General features: G+C 37.7%; 1 protein-coding gene across 1 annotated transcript in view; it reads right to left on the bottom strand.

Annotated features, from left to right (window-relative positions):
• Nucleotides 1–22,113, bottom strand: part of Cenpc (centromere protein C) — a 68,133-nt gene that overhangs the window by 38,968 nt on the left and 7,052 nt on the right. Inside the window, exons 2-8 of the mRNA XM_090343155.1 lie at nt 16,734–16,780; nt 13,684–13,754; nt 11,481–11,575; nt 10,080–10,179; nt 8,400–8,682; nt 6,669–6,884; nt 1,964–2,574 (exon numbers count right to left, since the gene is read on the bottom strand). Coding sequence (XP_090199281.1) covers nt 1,964–2,574; nt 6,669–6,884; nt 8,400–8,682; nt 10,080–10,179; nt 11,481–11,575; nt 13,684–13,754; nt 16,734–16,780 — 1,423 coding nt within the window. The remainder of the gene's footprint in view (nt 1–1,963; nt 2,575–6,668; nt 6,885–8,399; nt 8,683–10,079; nt 10,180–11,480; nt 11,576–13,683; nt 13,755–16,733; nt 16,781–22,113) is intronic.

The following is a 22,113-nucleotide window of genomic DNA, read 5'->3' as shown; positions in this document are numbered from 1 at the left end:
CTTTTCTTTTTTTTGCTAGTCCTGGGCCTTGAACTCAGGACCTGAGTACTATCCTTGGACTTTCTCAAAGTGAGAGCTCTACCACTTGAACCACAGCATCACTTCCAGCTTTCTTCTAAGTAGCTGGTACTGAGGAATCCAACTGGAATCTTCGTGCATGCTAGGCAAGTACTCTACTACTAGGCCAAACTTCCAGCCCTCATTTGGGATATTTTTTAATAAAACTTAAATATTGTCTATAACTACTAAATACTGTCCCTCCATATTAATACAGTGCAGCCATCAAGAATCATCAAATACATAAGACATTTTCTGGCTGGCTAATGGTTCTCAATTTGGTCATTAAAAAAAAAAAATTCCAGGCTGGAGCATGGCCTAGTGGTAGAGTGCTTGCCTAGTATGCATAAAGCCCCAGGTTCAGTTCCTCAGTGCCAGCTTTACACAGAAAAAGCCAGAAGTGGTGCTGTGGCTCTAGTGGTAGAGCTCTAGCCTTGAAAAACGCCCAAGGACAGTGCCCAGGCCCTGAGTTGAAGCCCCAGGACTGGCAATAAGAAAAAGAAAAAAGAAAAAAAAAATTCCTACTTATTTCAAAACTTCTCAATGAAGCTGAAAGAACATCTGTTCTATAGAAGCTGTATAACCTATAGAACCATTCCCTTTGATCTTCTTTGAGAATTACCTTTTACCTTGTAGAATTATCAGGACTATTTGATATATACATAAAGTACCTAATATATTTTGAGAAGTACATTGACATAAGTGGGACTCAACAAAACTTCACAAACTCAACATCCTCAAGCAACTACTGGAATAACTTTTTTTTTTTTTTGCCAGTCCTGGGCTTGAGCTCAGGGCCTGAGCACTGTCCTTGGATTTTTCTCAAGGGTAGGACTCTACCACTTGAGCCACAGCACCACTTCTGGCTTTTTCTAAGTATGTGGTACCAAGGAATCGAACCTGGGTCTTCCTGCATGCTAGGCAAGCACTCTACCACTAGGCCAAACTCCCGGCCAAGTGTTTTTTTGTTTTTTTGCCAGTCCTGGGCTTGAGCTCAGGGCCTGAGCACTGTCCTTGGACTTTCTCAAGGTTAGAGCTCTACCACTTGCGTTTCAGCACCACTTCTGGCTTTTTTTCTATGTATGTGGTACCAAGAAATCAAACCCAGGCCTTCATGCATGCTAGGCAAGCACTTCAACCACTAGGCCAAACTTCTGGCCCCTGGAATAACTTTTATATTAAGGAATATGTGACACAAAGAATATGAGAATATGATTCCTTATTATAATTCCCAATCATGATACAACAATATTATTATGAATAGCCATACTCTGAGTTAGTCAGACAATAAAAAGAGATTGACAAACACTCACATTCTCAAATATCCTGACTGGGATAATAAACTATATAATAGCCCAAGGTACAAAGATATACTAAGTTCTACTCCCACTTTCATTTTGTACATGTATCTATATTTATATCTGTTAGTCTACAGACTCCACTATAATGATCTAGTTAGCAATGTAAGTCCTGTCTAAACTAACTAGTTTATTCATCTTTCTCTTTCACTTCTCCATGTATGTTGCTACCTTAGAAACTAAACAACAACAGAAAACAAGTGAGTTGGAATTGAACTATATGTAAAGTAAAAAGAAAACAATTTATAGGGTTTTGAGGGATTTATGTTTTTGTTTTTGCCAGTCCTGGGCCTTGAACTCAGGGTCTAAGCACTGTCCTTGGGCTTTCTCAAGGCTAGAACTCTACCACTTGAGCCTCAGTACTATTTCTGGCTTTTTTCAATGTATGTGGTAACAAGAAATCAAATCCAAGACTTCGTGCATGCTAGGACAAGCACTCTACCACTAGGCCAAATTCCCAGCCCCTTAAGGCATTTTTAAATACAAGTTTGGGTTCTGTACTTCCCAAAGATAGTGGAACAATATTCATATATTTAATATACACTTACCCACAGGTGACGTCTGTCTTTCCAAAATATGATCATTTCTTGTCTCTTCACAATCTTCTGTACTTCTGTCTGAGTTTCTCTTTAACTTCTTTTGGGCAGTATGTGACAAGTTTGTATTTTCATCTTCACTCTGTGCTGTATCATTCTGTTCTTCAACCATACTAGCCTTTGATGATCTTTTCTGAATCTGTTTTATAGTCTTTTTGCTAGTAGGATGCTTTCTAGCACTTTTAGGACACACTTGATATGTCATGGATATATGATTACTTTCTAATTCATCTATCAAGGGAGAACTGGTTCTTAGTATTTTTTCACCAGGCAACTGAGATTTTTCTAGTGAGGGAGCTTTATGGGAATGTCTGTCACTTGTCAAAGTCTTAGGTGATACATGTCTTTGTTTTTCTTTTGACTTGTTATCCTGACTAAGTGAAGAGTTCTCAATAGGAGACACCGTGTGACGTTTCAGAGGTACACCTTTTCTTGGTATTGAAATCCAAGATAGACTGGCCAAACTTCTATCTGCATCATCAATTATAAATTCATCCTCTAGCAACGTTTTACCATTTGGTGATGAATGAGATGGAGTATTTACTATATGCCTAACAACAGAACTAAAACAAAGTATTTTAGCAGGTTAGAAAATGCAGATTTACCTCTGTTAGTAAAAAAACATACCCTATATTTTCTGTAAAAGCCATTCTAAGGTCTTTGAAATGTTCTCTTAACCATATTAATCCTCTTATCTGATCACTGTCTTTTATAACATTAACAGACTTTTAGAACTTTAAAGGTAGGCAACAAATATGATGTCCCCTTTCCAAAGCTTAGAACCTATTGAAATGAAGGCTACCCAAGATATTAAATAGTCTCTTTGTATAGATACCTTTTAGGGTCTGAATTTTAACTACAATCCTACAATTTATAATGATGCTAACTTTAATTCTGATAGTCAAAAAATCATGTACATACAAAATAATTCATGTATTTACTGATGTGAAAACAAGACTAGAACAATGCGATTAACCAGTACTTCTCTAATTAGATTTTTTAAAAAGTTTCTTAAAGACAGAATTATGGTGAGGTAAGGAGAGGTATGCTAATATGACACATTTCTTTATCATTTCCTTGCTTTTGTTAAAGCAGCCTTGTTTAAACCACATATTGTAATGAGATATACAAATCAAAAAATAAGGCAAACATACAAACTTCAACTAGCATATACATACCAGCTCTACATTTTACCTTGGGTAAAAGAAGAAGGATGATTAGTTTAGTCAGAATATAAGCAAAAGTAGAATGGAAAAACTTTAATCTTTTTATTATCTTATATAGTAAGAGAAAGGATTATGTATTACAAAGAATTTGGAGATGAAAATGTCCATTTTACTACTCTAATCTCAAACTCTTGATAAATCTTACCATAAAAAGTAAATATGAATAGAAAAAGAGTAAAGAGAAAGAGAGTAAAGAGAAAAAAAGTAGTAAATATGCTACAAAATATACTACATTCCAAGAGGTACAATTTTACACAATTTTGCAACTTTATACAATTTTAGAAAACTAGAGCCAGGTACTGGTGGCTCACACCTGAAATCCTACTCAAGAGGATGAGATCTGAGGATTACAGTGCAAAGCCAATCCAGGCAGAAAAGTCCGTGAGACTCGTACCTCCAATAAACTACTCAGAAAGAGCTGGAAGTAGGCTATGACTCAAGTGGTAAAGCACTAGCCTTGAGTACAAAGAGGCTCAGAGATAACACCCAGACCCTGAGTTCAAACCCCAGGACTAGCAAAAAGAAAAAAAAAATAAAATCTAATATACTACAAAAATGAATGAATACAACAGAAATGAGTAATTGCTTGACACTATTTTCAACATAAGAAATAACAAAATAATTGCAAATAAATCTAATTTGTTTTTATTCACATTATTTGTAGTAATCCATTATTTGTACATAAGGAATTAATATTTATTTTTAAATGATGCAATAGCCAACAAAGCAACAAGAATTCTCTATTACTCCACTTAAGGAATTTGCTTCCATATTGCCACTTATTCAAATCAAAGATATTGTAGAGAAATAACCTTCATACTACTAAAATTCAGAATAGAAAAAGATCACTTCTAGGTAGAACAGTAAAAGTTCTTATAAGGACAATGACAAGGGCAACATTTATCAAGCTGAATTCTATTCACAAACTGACTGTTGAATTGAAACTCCTTTGTTCAATGACAAATTAAAAACAAACAACAACAAAAAAGACCTTATAATAATATTCAAGCTATGTGGAGCAAAAGTTGGTCCTGAGAAAATGCAAGATACATAAATAAAAAGAAGAAAATAAAGAAAAAGAAAGTAATGGTGATAAAACGTAAAAAATCATTCATTGCTACATATGACTATAGTATAAAAAATAAAATTAAAAACATGGGCCAGGAGTTTGGCCTAGTGGTGCTTGACTAGCATCACAAAGACCTGGGCTCAATTCCTTGGTACCATATATATAGAAAAGCTGAAGTGGTGCTGTGGCTCAAATGGTAGAGCACTAGTCTTGAGGAAAAAGCCCAAAGACAGTGCTCAGGCCCTGAGTTCAAGCCTCAGAACTGGCAAAAAATAAATTTTAATTTAATTTAATTAAAAACATCTAATTACTTCAGACATGGCATAATCAGTTCCTAAGAAGAACTATGAGGGGGTAAGAATATGGCTTAGTGGTAGAGTGCTTCCTTAGCATCCATAAAGTTCTGGATTTAATTCCTCTGTACCACAGAAACAAAAAAATCCAGAAGTGACACTGTGGTTCAAATGGAAAAGTGCCAGCCTTGAGCAAAAAAAGCTCAGGGACAGTATCCAGGCCCCAGGACTGGCAAAAAAAAAAAAAAAAAAAAAAAAAAAAAAAAAGTAGCTATGAGAAATGAAGCACCAGTGGCTCATGCATGTAATCCTAGCCACTAGCAACTAGAAACAGAGGCAGGGATGCCTGTAAGACTTTTATCTCCCATTAATTTCTAAATAGCTGGAAGTAGAGCTGAAGCTTAAGTGGTAGACCACTAGCCTTGAATGAAAATTAGTTAAGGGACAGCCCAAAACCCTAAGTTCAAGTTCTAGAGCAGGCACAGGAAAAAAACTTAAATAACACAGACAAAAAGAATAACTATGAGAAAAAACTATTGGAGCTGAGACAAAAGAACTGTATTCATTTATTACTTATTATTTATTCATTAATTCAATATGGTTTTACAGAAACATGGTAGTATGTTTACAAACACTGTGACAAATATCAAGGAAAATATATAAAAACTCCTAGAGGGAAGGACTTTACCTTAAATCTTAAATAATATATATATATATATGAAAGCAAAGCTGTAAGGCAATAATTAATATTCTTATACCACTGAAGAGGAACTTGATAAAGACTAGAAGTTGATTCCAGACCTTAAAAAGAATGATAGCTTACAGGTGACAAGGAGAAAAAGTTTTGCAAAGCAGACATGCAAATGTGCATAACCAAGAGGAAGAAACTGGTGGAAAGTGAAGCCTTAAAGATAAGCTGACAATGGGCCAGGAGTTTGGCCTAGTAATACAGTGTTTACCTAGCATGCACAAAGACCAGGGTTTGATCCTTGGTACCAAATGCACAGAAAAAGCCAGAAGTGGTGCTGTGGCTCAAGCAGTAGAGCTCTAGCCTTGAGACAGCCCAAGGGTAGTGCTCAGTCCCTGAATTTAAACCCCAGAATTGGCAGGAAGAAAAAAAAAAAAAAAAAAACAGAAAAAAGCTAAGCTGACGAAGCCAAAGCTTGTTATACTAATAATTTTGTTCACAATCCTTACTGCCCTTAATTCTAGTTAACTCTGAAATGTGCAGCCAGCATTGTTGCACACTACTGAACAATGGTACTAATACAGGAACAATGACATAATCTTATTTCCACATAATGCTTTTATTTCTTGGTATCACAAATCAGAAAGCATTCCTGGAGCAGTGGAAACCAAATAAGATCATTTTCCATCACGTCTAATTTAGTAATTATTTAAAGGGGGCTCTGTGGGGTGATTTAGTAGTTAAAAGATTATCCCTCCTTATAGGTCAGGGAAAATATCTAAGTCAAATAAAAGATTTCTGAGGGCTGGGAACATGGAACAGTGATAGAGTACCTGCCTAGCATGCATGAAGCCGTGGGTTTAATTCCTTGGTACCACATGTTGTCCTTAATGTACTATGTTATCTCTCATCTCTTTTGCTGTCCCTTAGTTATCTCATATTGTTACAGTATCTTACCTTGTTATTTGATATATTGGATATATGCTTATTTGGTTATTTGAAATTGGATACGGAAAGCGGGAAAATAAGATGAGGGGCGGGGGTGGGGGGAAGGAAATGGGGACCAAGGCATGAAAAAAAGGTATCAATGTTTGTGAAGTAATGCACCTTCTATCTGGTGAATATAATGTAACCCTTCTATTAATTACAATAAAAAAATATGGAAAGAAGAAAAAAAAAAGCCTGAAGTGGTACTATAACTCCAGTGATAGAGCCCTAGCCTTGAGAAAGCCCACACCTTGAATTCAGCCCCAGGACTGACAAAAAAACAAATAAATAAATAAAATACTAAGTTAAATAGTATTAGTAACCTCTGATACTATTCATATATTGGGGGGAGGGAGAAAGCAAGTATTTTGAAGACATTTTCCTGGTGACTTACCTGGATTCACCTTTTCTCCTTACAGTTTCTAGAAACAAAGTTGAAAAACTCTTCTTAGCCTGTGGTTGAATTTCATGTTCCAAATCTTGTATTTCTCTCTGAGCTGTTTCTGTTGAGTTCCTTTCTTGTTGCCTTTCTGAAATTTTATCTGTTGCTTCTGGTACTTCTTCGGCTACTTCCACATTTTTCATAGTATCTTTTCCTTCAAAGGTTAACCTGAAAAATTAAAAGACAAGCTAAATGTTCCCCTGCTTTGTTGAATTATGGTTATTCCTAACTATTTGATAGTAACTACATAGACTACTTATAAAATTTTGCACTGTGCCTTAAAATGGTTAAGTTACAAACTAAAGAAGTGCAGATTAGAGCACTAATTCTCAAAGCATTCAGAGAGTGGAGATTATACTTTGAATAGTCATAAAATACACTTAACTCCTTGATCTTGGATTTACAAGACAGAACTGATCTTTATTTCTAAAGTCTCCAATACAAAAATATCTACTTTGCTTGTTGACAAAATAAAGTTTCAAAAAACGGACCTAGATTTACAATTCATTTGTATTTTGCTACCTCACATATATTTATATATCTTTCCTGTCTAGTGCAAATAACAGCAAAAATACTAATTATTTCATTTAAGAAATTATGGAAAACTTGGCCAGGAGCATAACCCAGTGTTAGAATGCTCACCTAGCATGCACGAAGCCCTGGATTTGATTCCTCGGTACTACATACACAGAAAAAGCAGAAAGAGATACTACGGCTCAAATGGCAGAGCACTACCTGAGCAAAAAGTGTCTGAGGACAGTGCCCACATCCTGAGTTTAAGCCCCAGGACTGGCTAAATAAATTATGGAAAATTTAACTTTCATAAAGGAAACACATTTTCCACTCTATTGAAAACTTAACTCTCAAATATATTTTAAAGCCTCCCTTACCAGTTAAAAACTGAAAACATACATGAAGTAAATTTTTCTTATATTAAGATATCCTTTAATCAGAGTTTGGCCTAGTGGTAGAATGCTTGCCTAGCATGCACAAAGACCAGGGTTCGCTTCCTCCATACCACATACATACAAAAAGGCTGGAAATGGTTCTGTGGCTCAAGTGGTAGAGCTCTAGCCTTGAGAAAGCCCAAGGACAATGCTCAGGCCCCGAGTTCAAGCCAGGACTGGCAAAAAAAAAAAAAAAAAAAATATATATATATATATATACACATACATCCATACATAGATATATATAGATATATGCATATATATATACCCCTTAATCTTCTACAAACTAAAAGACTGAGCTAATATAAAAGATGAACGTTTTTTAAAGAATTTCTTAACATTGATTTTTACATCATATTTCAAATGACATGTTTAACAAACAAGTATTCAAGAAGGGAATCTCTACATACAATCACTGGCACTTAGTTTTTAGAACATAATCAAAATTATGTTTGTATATCATAGATACATATTAATCTATGCAATAAAACATTATGTCTATAGAGTCATAGGTCTTTATGTCTATGTAGTTGTGTTTATATTTCCAATACCATGTCCATTGCATTGGGCATGCAAATATTGAGTCCTCACTCTTGTACTGTTTGGATGTAATAGCCACATATTAAGGATACCATGCACCTTTTGTTCCTTTAGTCTAGACTTGTCTCACTCAACATGATTATCTCTAGATTCATAAAAGATGAACATTTTAAAGAATTATTACTATTTAAATTACCTTTTTTTGGTTTTAAAAGAAATCTCTTTACTTGAAGACATCCTATTTACTGAATTTCTAAAATTGTAAGTCTCTTTCTTTTGGTCAGCAGATGGAATAGCACTTTGCACTGTAGATGTTTTTCCATCCAAAAAATCATCAGGTGAACCACCAGATATGTAAAATTCTTCATTAGCTTCACTGTAATGATCGCTTGGTTTCTTACTTGACTTCTTTTTTGAATCAGGTATATTTTTAGAACTAACATTAGTTGCCAACGTTTTCTCATCTTCATGCACCTGAACTAGAAAATTACACAGACATTGTCAATTATAAAAATATCAAGATCAGTTTTTTTTGTTTTGTTTTGTTTTTGTTGCCAGTCCTGGGCTTGAGCTCAGGGCCTGAGCACTGTCCTTGGACTTTCTCAAGGCTAGAGTTCTACCACTTGAACCTCAGCACCACTTCTGGCTTTTTGCTATGTATGTGGTACCGAAGAATCGAACCCAGGTCTTCGTGCATGCTAGGCATGCACTCTACCACTAGGCCAAACTCCCGGCCCTCAAGATCACTTTTATAAAAGTCAGCAATAATTTAATCAGAAGTAGCTTCCAGACTATTACATTTACAGACAAAGCTCTATGATTAAAATACACACATTCTTTTAAAAGTTCTAATTTATCAAAGCAATAAACTAAAACACGTATTTGGTATATGCTATCTTAAGTTTTAGAAAGAGAGAAATCCTTGACCACCAAAACTTCATAAACATATTAACAGTCTTGAGATGTGAATAAACATCTATATTGCTAGAATGAAGAAAATAGAGAAATCATGAGATTCATTTGTTTAGGCTAAGAGTTGGTAAGTAGTGGGCCAGGAGTTTGGTCTAGTGGTAGAGTGCTTCCCTAGCATGCACAAAGACCTGGGTTCAATTTCTCGGTACTACATACATAGAAAAAAAAGCTGGAAGTGGTGCTGAGGCTCAAGTGGTAGAGTTTAGCCTTGAGAAAGCCCAAGGACAGTGCTCAGGCCTGAGTTCAAGTCCAGGACTGTGCAAAAAAAAATAAAAGAGTTGGTAAGTAGGGCAGTTATATGAACACATATATAGATATAGAGATAGCAATGATATATATGCATACATATGCATACGCACATATATGCAGTGTGTCCTAATCTATGTATATATAAGCTAAATACATATGGTATACATATATATTCACTTAAGCCTCGGTCTTAAGGTATCGTGTCAAATAAATGGCTAAATATACATATTGGCCGAAGACTGATACCAAAAAGAGGGTATGGATTCTTAAATGAAATGTCATTTCCTCACTTTTTCCTCTGAGCACTATCCTTCAGCACGAAGAGGTTCAAGGACAGCACCCAGACCCTGAGTTCAAGTCTGAGGACCAGCAAAAAAAAAAAAAAAAAATACATCTAAGCCAGGCCAGTAATCCTACCTACTCAGAAAGCTGAGATCTGAGGATCGTGGTTCAAAACCAGCCCTGGCACTGAAGTCCTTGAGACTCATCTTAAATTAACCACCAGAAAACCGTAAGTGGCACTCTGGCTCAAGTGGTAGAGTGATAGCCTTGAGCTGAAGAGCTAAGGGACAGGGCCCAGGCCCAGAGTTCAAGCCCCATGATTGACCAAAAAAAAAAAATTACACCTAGACATACACTGGAAAATACTACCAACCTGATATACTGGCAGCTTCATATGCTTCTACAGTACCTCGAAGAAAGGCTTCTTTCTTCCTTGAAGAAGCTGGAAATGACTTTGTATGTGGTGTCTGGCTCTGTGTAGGAAGAAATACATTAACTCCACTTTATTAGTATTTCTGATTAAACATTTTTAGCTGGTAATGTACACTAAGTAATAATAGAGTATATCCAGAAGTGGATCTGTGGCTCAAAGTGGTAGAGCACTAGTCTTAAATAAAAGAGCTCATGGATAGCACCCAGATCCTGAGTTTAAGCCCCATAACCAATCAAAAAATAAATAAGTAAATAAAATAATAAAAGCAAAAAAGTCAGAAGAGTATAGAAGAGAGAGAGAGAGAGAGAGAGAGAGAGAGAGAGAGAGAGAGAGAGAGGCAGAGACACAGACAGAGAGAGACAGAGAGAGACAGAGAGAGACAGAGAGAGACAGAGAGACAGAGAAACCATGGAAGACCAGAGAAGGACTCAAATTAAGTCTACAGGGAAGTAATTCCCTTAGTCACATAGAATAATGCCTATGCTGCCAGTAAGAGTAGAAAACTTCCACAAGTTATGGGACACTAAGATTCAGACTCAGACTCACAGAGAAATTCTGCCTCAGAAGTGAAAAAATTACATGTCTTTAGCTCCTATGTCACAAATGTAATTTGTTTACACTTTATTCTTCATTTAACTGTTATAAGAGGAGTGTTTCTGGCCTAGTATGAACTTCTCTCAAAACACTGATACTAAATACCTATAATATAAAGGAATAAAGAAAATATTATGAAAGATCATGGATGCAGATATCTTAAATATTAGCAATCACATCAGAAAAAGTTAATACTTTATGATCAGGTCAATTTTATCCCAAGTTAAAAATTGGTTTTAGGGGCGGAGTTTGGCCTAGTGGTAGAGTGCTTGCCTAGCATGCACGAAGACCGGGGTTCGATTCCTCGGAGCCACATAAGTAGCAAAAAGCCAGAAGTGGTGCTGTGGCTCAAGTGGTGGAGCCCTAGCCTTTAGAAAAATCCAGGGACAGTGCTTAAGCCCTAAGTCCAAGCCCAGGACTGGCAAAAAAAAAAAAAAAAAAAAAAAAGACCCTGGTTCAATTCCTTAGTACCACATACATAGAAAAAGCCAAAAGTGGTGCTGTGGCTCCAGTAATAGAGCTCTAGCACTGAGAAAAGCCCAAGGACAGTGCTCAGGTCCTGAGATCAAGGCCCAGGACCGAGGGGGAAAAAAAATAATTAATTTAAAAAAAAATTCCAAACTATTCCTCAATTTTTATTGAAAGTTAATGAGAATAAGACTTACAAACAAAAATATACATAAGTGTTTTCTGTATAGTTTCACTCATTAAAATTCTAAACCTATATTCATTCTCCTTTTGGCTTACCTCTTTGCCTGGTGAATTAATATAACTGTCTTTCACTTTGCTTGCTGAATAATGCACGGATTCTGTTGAATTTAAAATAAAATCATTGGCAAGACCTAAAAGAAAAGTATGAAATTTAAAAATTAAATAGTATATATTATCCAATAACTAGAAAGTGACTTTATATAACACATAAATAACTGTATATAAAGTATCTGCTGTGCTAGGAGCTGGTAGCTATGCCTATAATCCCAGCTTCTCAGTAGAGTAAGATGGGGATCATAGTACAAAGACAGCCCAGGAACACAAATCTGAGACTCTTACACCCAATTAACCAGCAAAAAAAAAAAAAAGCCAGAAGGAGGTGTAGTTCAAGTGGTAGAGTACCATCCTTGAATGAAAAAGTTAAGGAACAGCACCCAGGGCCTGAGTACAAACCCTAGTCTGAGCACATATATGCACAAAAACCTAGTTTAAAACATTTAATAGGAGCCAGGAGTTTGCCCTAGTGGTAAGAGTGCTTGCCTAGCATGCACGAAGACCCAGGTTCGATTCCTTAGTACCACATACATAAAAAAGCCAGAAGTGATGCTATGATTCAAGTGGTAGATCACTAGACTTGATGAAAGCCCAAGGACAGTGCTCAGACCCAGAGTTCAATCTCCAGGGCTGGCATTACAAGAAATATATATATAAGAATATATATATTAAATATTACCTCAATATATAGTATAAAAATCTTTAAACAAGCCAGGTACCAATGGCTCACACCTCCTCAGCGGGCTGAGGATCACAGTTCAAAGCCATCTCGGGCACTAAAGTCTTTGAGACTCTTATCTCCACTTAAACCAGAAAATCCAAAGTGTCACTGTAGCTCAAGTGGTAGAGCACTAGCCTTGAGCTCTGAAGAGCTCAAGGCTAGCACCCAGGCCCAGAGTTCAAGCCCTGCGACTGGCGAAAAACACTTAAACAACTAACCTGAAAGAAAAATAATCAAGATTCCTGAAGAAACATCTACCAGCTCTTATTCCAGAGTACTTTTTCCACTGGCCTTGTTCTGTGTTACTATTAACAGAATACCTGAGAAAGGGAAAGAGTGGAAACACTTGCCGAGTGATTGTAAATCCTTGGGTTTGATACTCAGTAGATGAAAGAAAAAAAAAAAAAGCCTGAGACTTGCCAGATACTGGTGTAATCCTAGTTACTCAGGAGACTGGGATATGACTTAACTAGCCTTTAGCAAAAAATGCTCAGTGCCCAAGGCCTTTCCCCAGGATCATCCAAAACAAAACAAAAACAATCCTGAGACTTGGTGATTTACAAAGAATACATATATATGTATATCTCACTTGGGCTAGTCCCCCAACCCAAGATGAGAGATTTGGTGCCTTCTTGGTATGTTATACCAAGGTAGAAAAGCAGAGTGCTAAGGCTGTGAGCAACTGAGAGCAAGAGACAGCATCAAGACTTTTCTAACTGGAGTAGACTTCACAAAGCCTGATCTCTTAACAATGGTGCATTGGAAATTGAATTTCCAATATATGTTTTTGAGGGACAAATTCAAACAATAGTATCCAGAATCTTTCCTTTATTTCTTTTGCTGGCCTACTCTCTTATTCAACTCTCTTCACCATGATCAATACTTAGAAAAGTTTTTGCCATAATTAACTATTTCCTTAGTAAGTGATATATGTAAATCCAAAGATTACCTCAAATTCTAATGATCCCAAAAATTCTGCACATTTATCTTATAGTTAATATACTAAGTCTAAATGCAGAATCCATTTATATTTCATGGACATTTTATGCATAATCTGAAGGTAATTTTATACATTTGTGCATGAAACAATTTTATAATTTGGAATTCCACTTATGACATTGTGGCTAATCTCAAAAAGTTTTAGATTTTGGAACATTTCATTAGATTTTCAAATTAGGATGCTCAAATTGTATATAAAATTCTTTTTCTTGAATAATTATGTATAGACTTTTAGATTACAGAAACTTAATGAACTAAAGATAACAAATTACTATCAAATTATTATGAGTTTTATCAGCACTCTGTAATACAACAAAAAATAAAAGGATTTCATACATGTACCCAAAGTTACCTGGTAATTTTTATATGCAACTTCTAGAACGCATTTGCTACATTTGATATTAATTCATATGACAATTTAGGTCTATTATATCCCCCAAAGCTTATCTAATAATAAAGGCTTACTGTTTTCTTCAAAACAGTCTTGTAAAATTTCCAACATGTCCTGGCCTTGCTTCGTGTGAATTTCAGGTACCCTAATAAGAAAAAAGAGAAAGAATGCCACACAGTTTCTGTAAAACATCTGTCATGTTACCCCTACTTGAACATTCCCTATCTTTTTATTATAAAATGCTGACTTAATAGGAAAAACAGAGATCCACTGCTCATTTTTCCCAATTTTCTCCAACAGGAATATCTGGAAAAACAAACATAATATCACAACCAGGATGCTATTGATAAAAATCTAACATATAGGTATGTCCTGTTCTACAGGAACTCAACTGCCACATGACTTGTGACTCTAGTTTTTATAATGTATCTATAGGCTCACCTAACAAAACAACCAAGGTTAAGATATTAAATGGTTTGAATGAGAAGGGGTGTCAATGTGTGAGAAATAATGCACCTACTACCTGGTGAATGTAACTGCAACCCCTCTATACATTACCTCAACAATAAAAAAAGAAAAAAGATATTGAACAGTTTGATCATCATAAAAATTTCTACTACCTTTCATAAATACATCTATCTTACTCTAACTTCCTTTTTGTCTCCTCTCTCCCTACCATGCCTAGCCCATGGCAATTAGTAATCAATCCTCCATTTAAAAGGAAAAGAAAAATAAACTATTTGAAAAAAAAATCTGCACAAATAATCCATCTAGTAAATAAAATCTTTTTATTTATTTATTTTTTTATTTATTTATTTTGCCAATTCTGGGCCTTGAACTCAGGGCCTGAGCACTGGGCTTTTTCTTCAAGGCTAATGATCTACCAGTTGAGCCACATCACCACTTCTGGCTTTTTTCTGTGTATATAGTACTGAGGAATCAAGCCTGGGTCTTCCTGCATGCTAGGCAAGCACTCTACCACTAGACCAAACTCCTAGCCCCTAGTATATGCATTACAAAGCTCAAATGGTATGAAGACAGTTGTGAGCTCTTGGGTGTTTCTCTGACCTCAATTTTGTGAAAATATGCTTCCCAAAAAGCAAATGGTACCCTCAAATAAAGGTAAGTGATAAAAAAATTAATGCAAGTGATAAAAAAAATTAAATTTACTAAAAGGCAGCAGCTCTTTTGCAAAAGCTGGGCAATGCTATGTGAAAAATGACACAAGTATCCATATATAATACTGAAATTTATACATTCTTGAGCATTTGTAGTTTTTCAAGAGTAATCTGTTTTCTCCATCTCCCCAATTCATGTGGTGATATTATCTACTTCAATCCCAAACATTTTTTGGTTTGTATTTCCTCTCCTTTTCTTTCTTTGTTGGTACTAAGAGTTTGAATTCAGGGCTTTGGTGTCTGCAGTCAGATGCTCTATTGCAAGCATCATTTTCACTAATTTATTTGTCTGGTAATGACAAACCATATTACATGTATTCCTATTTTCTTTATGAACTACATACACACAGATACCAAGAACCTATTTAACACAGAGTTCATCTCACCTAGGTTCATTATAATTTTTAGGGTGATTCATGTTATTCTAACAGACAAATCTGGTTAAAAACTATTAACTGAATCCTATAACCTCTGTTTTTTGTGGGTTTTTTTTGGGGGGGGAACAGGAGTTTGGTCCTTGTCCCTGGGCTGAACTTAGGGCCTGGGCACTGTCCCTGAGCATCTTCTGCTCAAAGCTGCCACTCTACCACTTGAGCCATAGCTCCATCTGTGAGGTTTTTGGTCTCACAAACTTTCCTGCCTAGGTTGGCTTCAAACTTCTATTCTCCTATCTCAGCCTCCTGAGTAGCCAGGATTAGAGGCATGAGCCAGTAGTATCTGGCCTATAACTTTGTTTTTAAAAATGATGGGTCAAAACCGGGCACAGTACCTTACACCTATAATCTTACTCAGGAGGCTGAGATCTGAGGATCGAGGTTCAAAGCCAGCCCAGTCACAGAAGAACCTGAGACTCTTATCTCCAGTTAATCACTAGAAAACGGGAAGTGAGGCTGTGTCTCAGGAATAGGGCGGTAGCCTTGAGCTGAAGAGCTCATGGGCAGCACCCAGGGCCAGAGTTCAACTCCCATGACCCACCAAAAAAGAAAAAGAAAAAGAAAAGAAAAGATGGGCCTAATAATCTGAGTTTATAAATCTAATATTAATGGTAGGATTAATGCCAGAATACAGATTGTTACTATAAATTGGAGACTGGACACTATCCTGCAATACCTATATCAGTATACACACCGCCATTGCAAACATAGCCCTGCTACTCCCTTGTTTATAGATGGGACTTGTGTAGATTAGATGAGTGGACAAAGGTGATTATGCAGAATCATTGGTAGAGCACCAATAATATACTCTAGTCTGATGGTAAAATAAGAAGTCTAATTGATAATAAAATAAGGCCATTTCACAGTTACCAAGTGATTAAGTAAATCCTTATCTAATTTTTAGAGGGGAAATATAATTTACTCAGCAAGTCCTAAAGATTTTATTTTTTGTCATTGTTTTATCTCTTTCTCTACTCATTTCTAAACATCATAACCATACCATGACTACTCCGGCATTAAACTTGCATATTTTATAAAATGTAGAAGGGAATATATCTTGTTGGCTTTATTCTCAAGTGGACTGTAGACAGCATATTTAAGCCTACAGTAGATAATTACATCAAGCACATTAATTTCCTGGTTCTCCCAATTTATCTAATCTTGCTTTCTACTATTTCCATCATATTCATTCCATTAAATCAGGTCTCTCTGCTACTAACAAATCCTAAATATTCTTATTTGGATGTTTTTATGATACTATGTCTGGAATGTATTTAAAAGTTTAAATAGGGCCAGGAGTTTGGCCTAGTGGTTGAGTGCCTAGCATGCACGAAGACCTGGGTTTGATGCCTCGGTACCACATACATAGAAAAAAGCCAGAAGTGGTGCTGAGGCTCAAGTGGTAGAGCTCTAGCATTGAGAAAGTCCAAGGACAGTGCTCAGGCCCTGAGCTCAAGCCCAAGACTGGCAAAAAAAAAAAAAAAAGTTTAAATAGATTTAAATAAAAATCACCTGGAAGGGCGGCAAAATCTTCTTCTGTAGTCATTTTTGAGATAGTCCTGAAAGAAAAGTTAATTATTAATTTGGCATTTTTGCTTAAAATACAATTAAGTATAATTTGTTTCCAATATTGACCTAAAAATAATTTATTGTCTCATTCAACAAAGTATCTATAGAATCCCCATTGTAATGTTAGAATACTTCTAGGCCAGGAGTTTGGCCTAGTGATAGAGAGCTTGCCTAACATGCATAAAGACCCAGGTTCGATTTCTCATTACCACATACAAAGAAAGAAGCCAGAAGTGGTGCTATAGCTCAAGTGGTAGAGCTCTAGCCTTGAGAAAGCCTAAGAACAGTGTTCAGGTCCTGAATTCAAGCCAGGACTGGCAAAAGGAAAAAAAAAAAAAGAATACTTCTAGAATAAGAAATAAATGCACCTTAAATTATATATACTAAACAGAGCAAGAAAATAAAATTTTCTGCCATACTAAGCACTAAACCCAGCACCACACATAGGACCACTTAAGGCATGCCTAGTTTTTGCTTTTAAGACTATCTTGTTACATTGCTGGGCTAGCTTTGAGCTCATAATTCTCCTGCCAGGGCCCAGTAAACACCTGAGATTATAACTATGCATCTCTATGTCTATCTGGAAAAATCATTACCCATGGAAAACATAACTACCTAAGATTAAAATAATGATGAAAGATAATAAAAAACAAAGAAATACAGTTTAAGGAATTAAATTCCTCAAGTGTGTAAGGCACAAAGACAAGCACAATGAATTTAAAAGCTCCATATCTCTGGACATAACAGTGATAATTGACAATAAAAAAAATCTCTGGGGCTGGGAGTTTGGCCTAGCGGTAGAGTGCTTGCCTAGTATGCATGAAGACCTGGGTTCAATTCCTCAGTAGCAGATATACAGAAAAGGCTGGAAGTGCTGCTGTGGTTCAAGTGACAGAGTATTAGCCTTGAGAAAAGCCCCAGGACATTGCTCAGGCCCTGAGTTCAAGCCCTACAATTAGCAAAAAAAAAAAAAAAAAAAAAAAATCTCAGCTGGGCGAGGTGGTACCTGCCAGTTATCCTAGCAACTCAGGACACAGAGATCTGAGGATCAAGATACAAAGCCAGGCATGTCACAAAAGGACTTGAGACTCTTATCTCCAATTAACCACTAGAAAAGGGGAAGTGGAGCTTGGCTCAAGGGTAGGGCAGTAACCTTGAGCTGAAGAGCTCAAGGACAACACCCAAACCTAGTTGTAGGTAGGGTGGTAGCCTTGAGGGGAAGAGCTAAGGGACAGCACTCAGGCCAAGTTCAAGCCCCAAGTGCCACACACACACACAAAAAAAAAAAAAACCTGAGAAAGTTAATAAAAAAGATTCTAGAATGCTTCCAAAAAGAGTGAACGCAGCCTGGAGTGTGATCTATCAGTAGAGTGCTTGCCTAGCATGCATGAAGGCTAGGGTCTATTCCTCTGTACCACATACACAGAAAAAGCTGCAAGTGGCACTGTGGCTCAAGTGGCAGAACACGAGCATTTAACAAAAAATGCCCAAGGACAGTGTCCAAGCTCTGAGTTCAAGCCCCTGGCAAAAAAAAAAAAAAAGAGTTAATCACCTACAAAAAGGCAGGAAATGGTGATAACAAGAAAAATAAAACACACATAATTGCGGATATTGATAAGGGAAATCAAGAGTACAGAAAATAGCTGCTATTATATTATAAAAATCTAGAATGAGGGGCCGGGAGTTTGGCCTAGTGGTAGAGTGCTTGCCTAGCATGCACGAAGACCAGGTTCAATTCCTTGGTACCACATACTTGGAAAAAGCCAGAAGTGGTGCTGAGGCTCAAGTGGTAGAGTTATAGCCTTGAGAAAAATCCAAGGACAGTACTCAGGCCTTGAACTTAAGCCCAAGGACTGGCAACAAAAAAAAAAAATCTAGAATGATAAATATATTTTTTGTTTTGTCAGTCATCGAGCTTGAACTCTTGAGCCTAGGTACTGTCCCCTGTGCTCTTCAGCTCAAGGCTAGAGTTCTACCAATGTGTAAAATAATTTAGACAACAAAAATATAGAAACTGGGACTGGGAGTTTGGCCTAGTGGTAGGTGCTTGCCTAGCATGCACGAAGACTGGGGTTCAATTTCTCCGTACCACATACATAGAAAGGGCCAGAAGTGGTACTGTGGCTCAACTGGTAAAGCTCTAGCCTTGAGAAAACTCAAGGATAGTACTCATGCCCTGAGCCCAGGTCCAGGACTGGCCAAAAAAAAAATAATAAATAAATAAATAATGTACTAGCTTTTTAAAAAATATTTATTTACACCGTGGCGGAGGGCAAAGGGCCTAGGAAGCCCCGAACTCCAGCTACGCCAGCAAGCTGCGAAATCCAGACACAGAAACCAGCACAGACCAGGTGCGGACAGTACAGGTGTCAGCGAAGACCAGAGGGGAAATGAACGACCCTCCAACACTGCGGAGCAGCTCAAAGCAAAACGCCGAGCAGAAAGTAGTCCAGCAGGTTCCCCAAACCCATCGGGAAAACAGAACTGGTGATGAGCTACAGAACTTAACCCAGACCCCTCCACCCCACCAAGAAAGACTGGCAAGTGCAGGGGGACAAGAAATTCAGAATCTTGCCCTTTCCCCCATCAGCCCCCTCTCCCAGGACATTGACTGGAGACTGACAGGCGGGCAGGTGCTAAGACCCAGCACCTCACCAAAGGGGGCAGAGGTGTCCCCGCCCAACAGCCTCCTCTCCCAGCCCACTGAAACTGGAGACTGAGGGGCGCTGAGACCCTGCCTTCCAACAGTGTGTGGGGGTGTGAGGGAGTCTGGAAGCCAGCATCTGTCTCACCCAAACCTGACCCCTGAGCCGGGCACCCTCCTGCTGAGAGTGTCCAGCAAGACAGCACCAAGGGGCCCCGCACAGACTCACAGACTCTGCCAAAGCCAGGAACTGAAGGGCAGACCAGCAGGGGCCAAGCTCACCCTCTGAGAGTCAGAAAGGTGTGGCTCTGCCCCCCCAGCCCACGTCCTCAGCTAGGCCCCCGCCCCTGGGAATGGGGTGGAAACTAGTCAGGCTAGTCTAGCTGATTAGCACTCAAAAAAACCCCAAATCCCAGGCCCTTGGCTGGGCCCCAGGAACAGGGCAAGAAAACTAGCCATCTGCTGGGCTGAGACCAAAGTGTGCAATTCCATCCTACGGCCCACTGGGGGGCCACTGGTTGGGCTGAAAGCTAGCTGTGCAGCAGCACACAGCCTCTGGGAACAGGCTGAACACCTGCAAAAGCTGCAAACTCTGACCTAGTCAGCAGCGGAACCAATTTGGCTGAGAACCACAACTATACACAGATTCCCAGAACCACCAGTCCCAAGCCAAGTAAAGACCGCCACCTACCTACCACAGAGAAAACCTACAACAGTCCTTGATGCCTCGATGAGTGCAAAGACGAATTACAATATATATAATCAAAGTCCCACACAAAGCCCAAAAGGAAACAAAAGTGAAGGGACAAGAGAGATGTCACCATCCCAACAAATGACACGTAAAGAGACAGGAAATATGACTCTATTCAAGGAGATGGTTTTGGATATGACTAATGAAATTAAAGCAGAATTCCAAAACCAAAAGCAGGAAATTACCAAGGAGCTCTTTGAATTCAAGAGAAGTAGAAGAAAAGTTTAATACCCTCTCAGCAGACATGATCAGCTCAGTGTCCACAATTCAAGCAAAAATGGAGGCATTAAGCAGCAGATTGACTGAGATGGAGAATAGGACATCAGGAACGGCAGATAAAACACAAGAGCTGGAACAGAGAATCCATCTCTGTGCTCAAGGCTAGTGTTCTACCACGTGAGCCACAAAACCCCTTCTGGCTTTTTCTTTTGTTTTGTTTTCTTTTCTTTTATGGGTCATGGGGCTTGAACTCTAGGCCTGGTCACTGTCTCTGATCAGCCTGGAAAGATCAGTCAGAATCCACCAGAGAGAACTCCAGGACCTGGCAGACACAGCCAAGAAATCTAATCTTCCTATAATAGGGACGATGAGGGGGCCAAGTTCCAGGACAAAGGAATGCAACCCTTATTCACCAAAATTATAGCAGAGAACTTCCCCAAGCTCACATTATTGAAGGTTTCAGGACTCCAAACAGGCAAGATCCTAGAAGGAACTCGTCTAGACACATTATAGTAAAGACACTAGACCCTAATACCAAGGAATTGATCTTAAATGCTGCAAAAACAAAGAAAGAGCTATACTACAATGGGGAAAAAAATAGAATAACAACAGACCTCTCCACGTAAAACTTAAACACAAGAAAAACTTGGAAAAACATCATTCATGTCCTGAAGACCAACAACTGCCAACCCAGAATGATATATCCAGCAAAACTAGCATTTACATTTGCAGGAGAAACAAGAATATTTCATTCCAAAGAGAAGCTATATGAATACGTGCAAACTAAACCAGCATTACAAAAAAATATTAATTCATCAAGAACAAATTGTAGAACATCAAGAACCCCCATCAAAAGCAATTACCTATAATTCACTAAACACAAAATGGGGAAAAAGAGAGAGAAATAAACTTAGAAGTAAAAATAAATAATGACAATGGACACTGACCACTTCTCTATAATTTCCCTAAATGTGAATGGGCTGAACAATCCAATCAAAAGACAAAGAATAGCAGACTGGATTAAGAAACACCACCCATCCATATGTTGCATCCAAGAGACCCACCTCACTCCCAAAGACAGAAACAAATTCCAAGTGAAAGCATGGAAACAAATTTTCCACTCCAATGCACCATGCAAAAAAGCAGGAGTAGAAATGGGGACCAAGACATGAGAAAGGGTATCAATGTATGTGAAGTAATGCACCTTCCATCTGGCAAATGTAATGTACCCCTTCTATTAATTACAATAAAAATTATATGGAAAAAAAAGCAGGAGTAGCAATCTTAATTTCCAACAAATTTAACTTCTCAGTAAAAGCAATACATAAAGATATAGACGCCAACTACATATTAGTAAAGGGTACAATCCATACCCACAATATTACAGTTCTAAACATTTACTCCCCCAACATGGGAGCACCTAAATTTGTCAAACAAACTCTCTTAGAATTACAGAACAAAAAAGACTCAAACACAGTCATGGTGGGAGACCTCAATACACCACTCTCAACAAAAAACAGGTCAACTCAACAAAAGTTAAGCAAAGACACCATTGACTTAAATGACACCATAGCCCAGCTGGGCTTAACAGATATACACAGAGTCTTCCACCCAACAGCTAAACTTTTTACATTTTTCTCAGTAGCCCACAGAACACACTCCAAAACAGATCATACAGAAATAGTTCATACAGAAAACTTAACCAGATA

This window comes from Megascapheus bottae, chromosome 13, assembly GCF_031878675.1.
Source record: "Megascapheus bottae isolate mThoBot1 chromosome 13, mThoBot2.hap1, whole genome shotgun sequence".
Taxonomy (NCBI): domain Eukaryota; kingdom Metazoa; phylum Chordata; class Mammalia; order Rodentia; family Geomyidae; genus Megascapheus; species Megascapheus bottae.
Note: the sequence above shows the minus strand (reverse complement) of the source record. Positions and strands in the feature narration are given on the sequence as shown.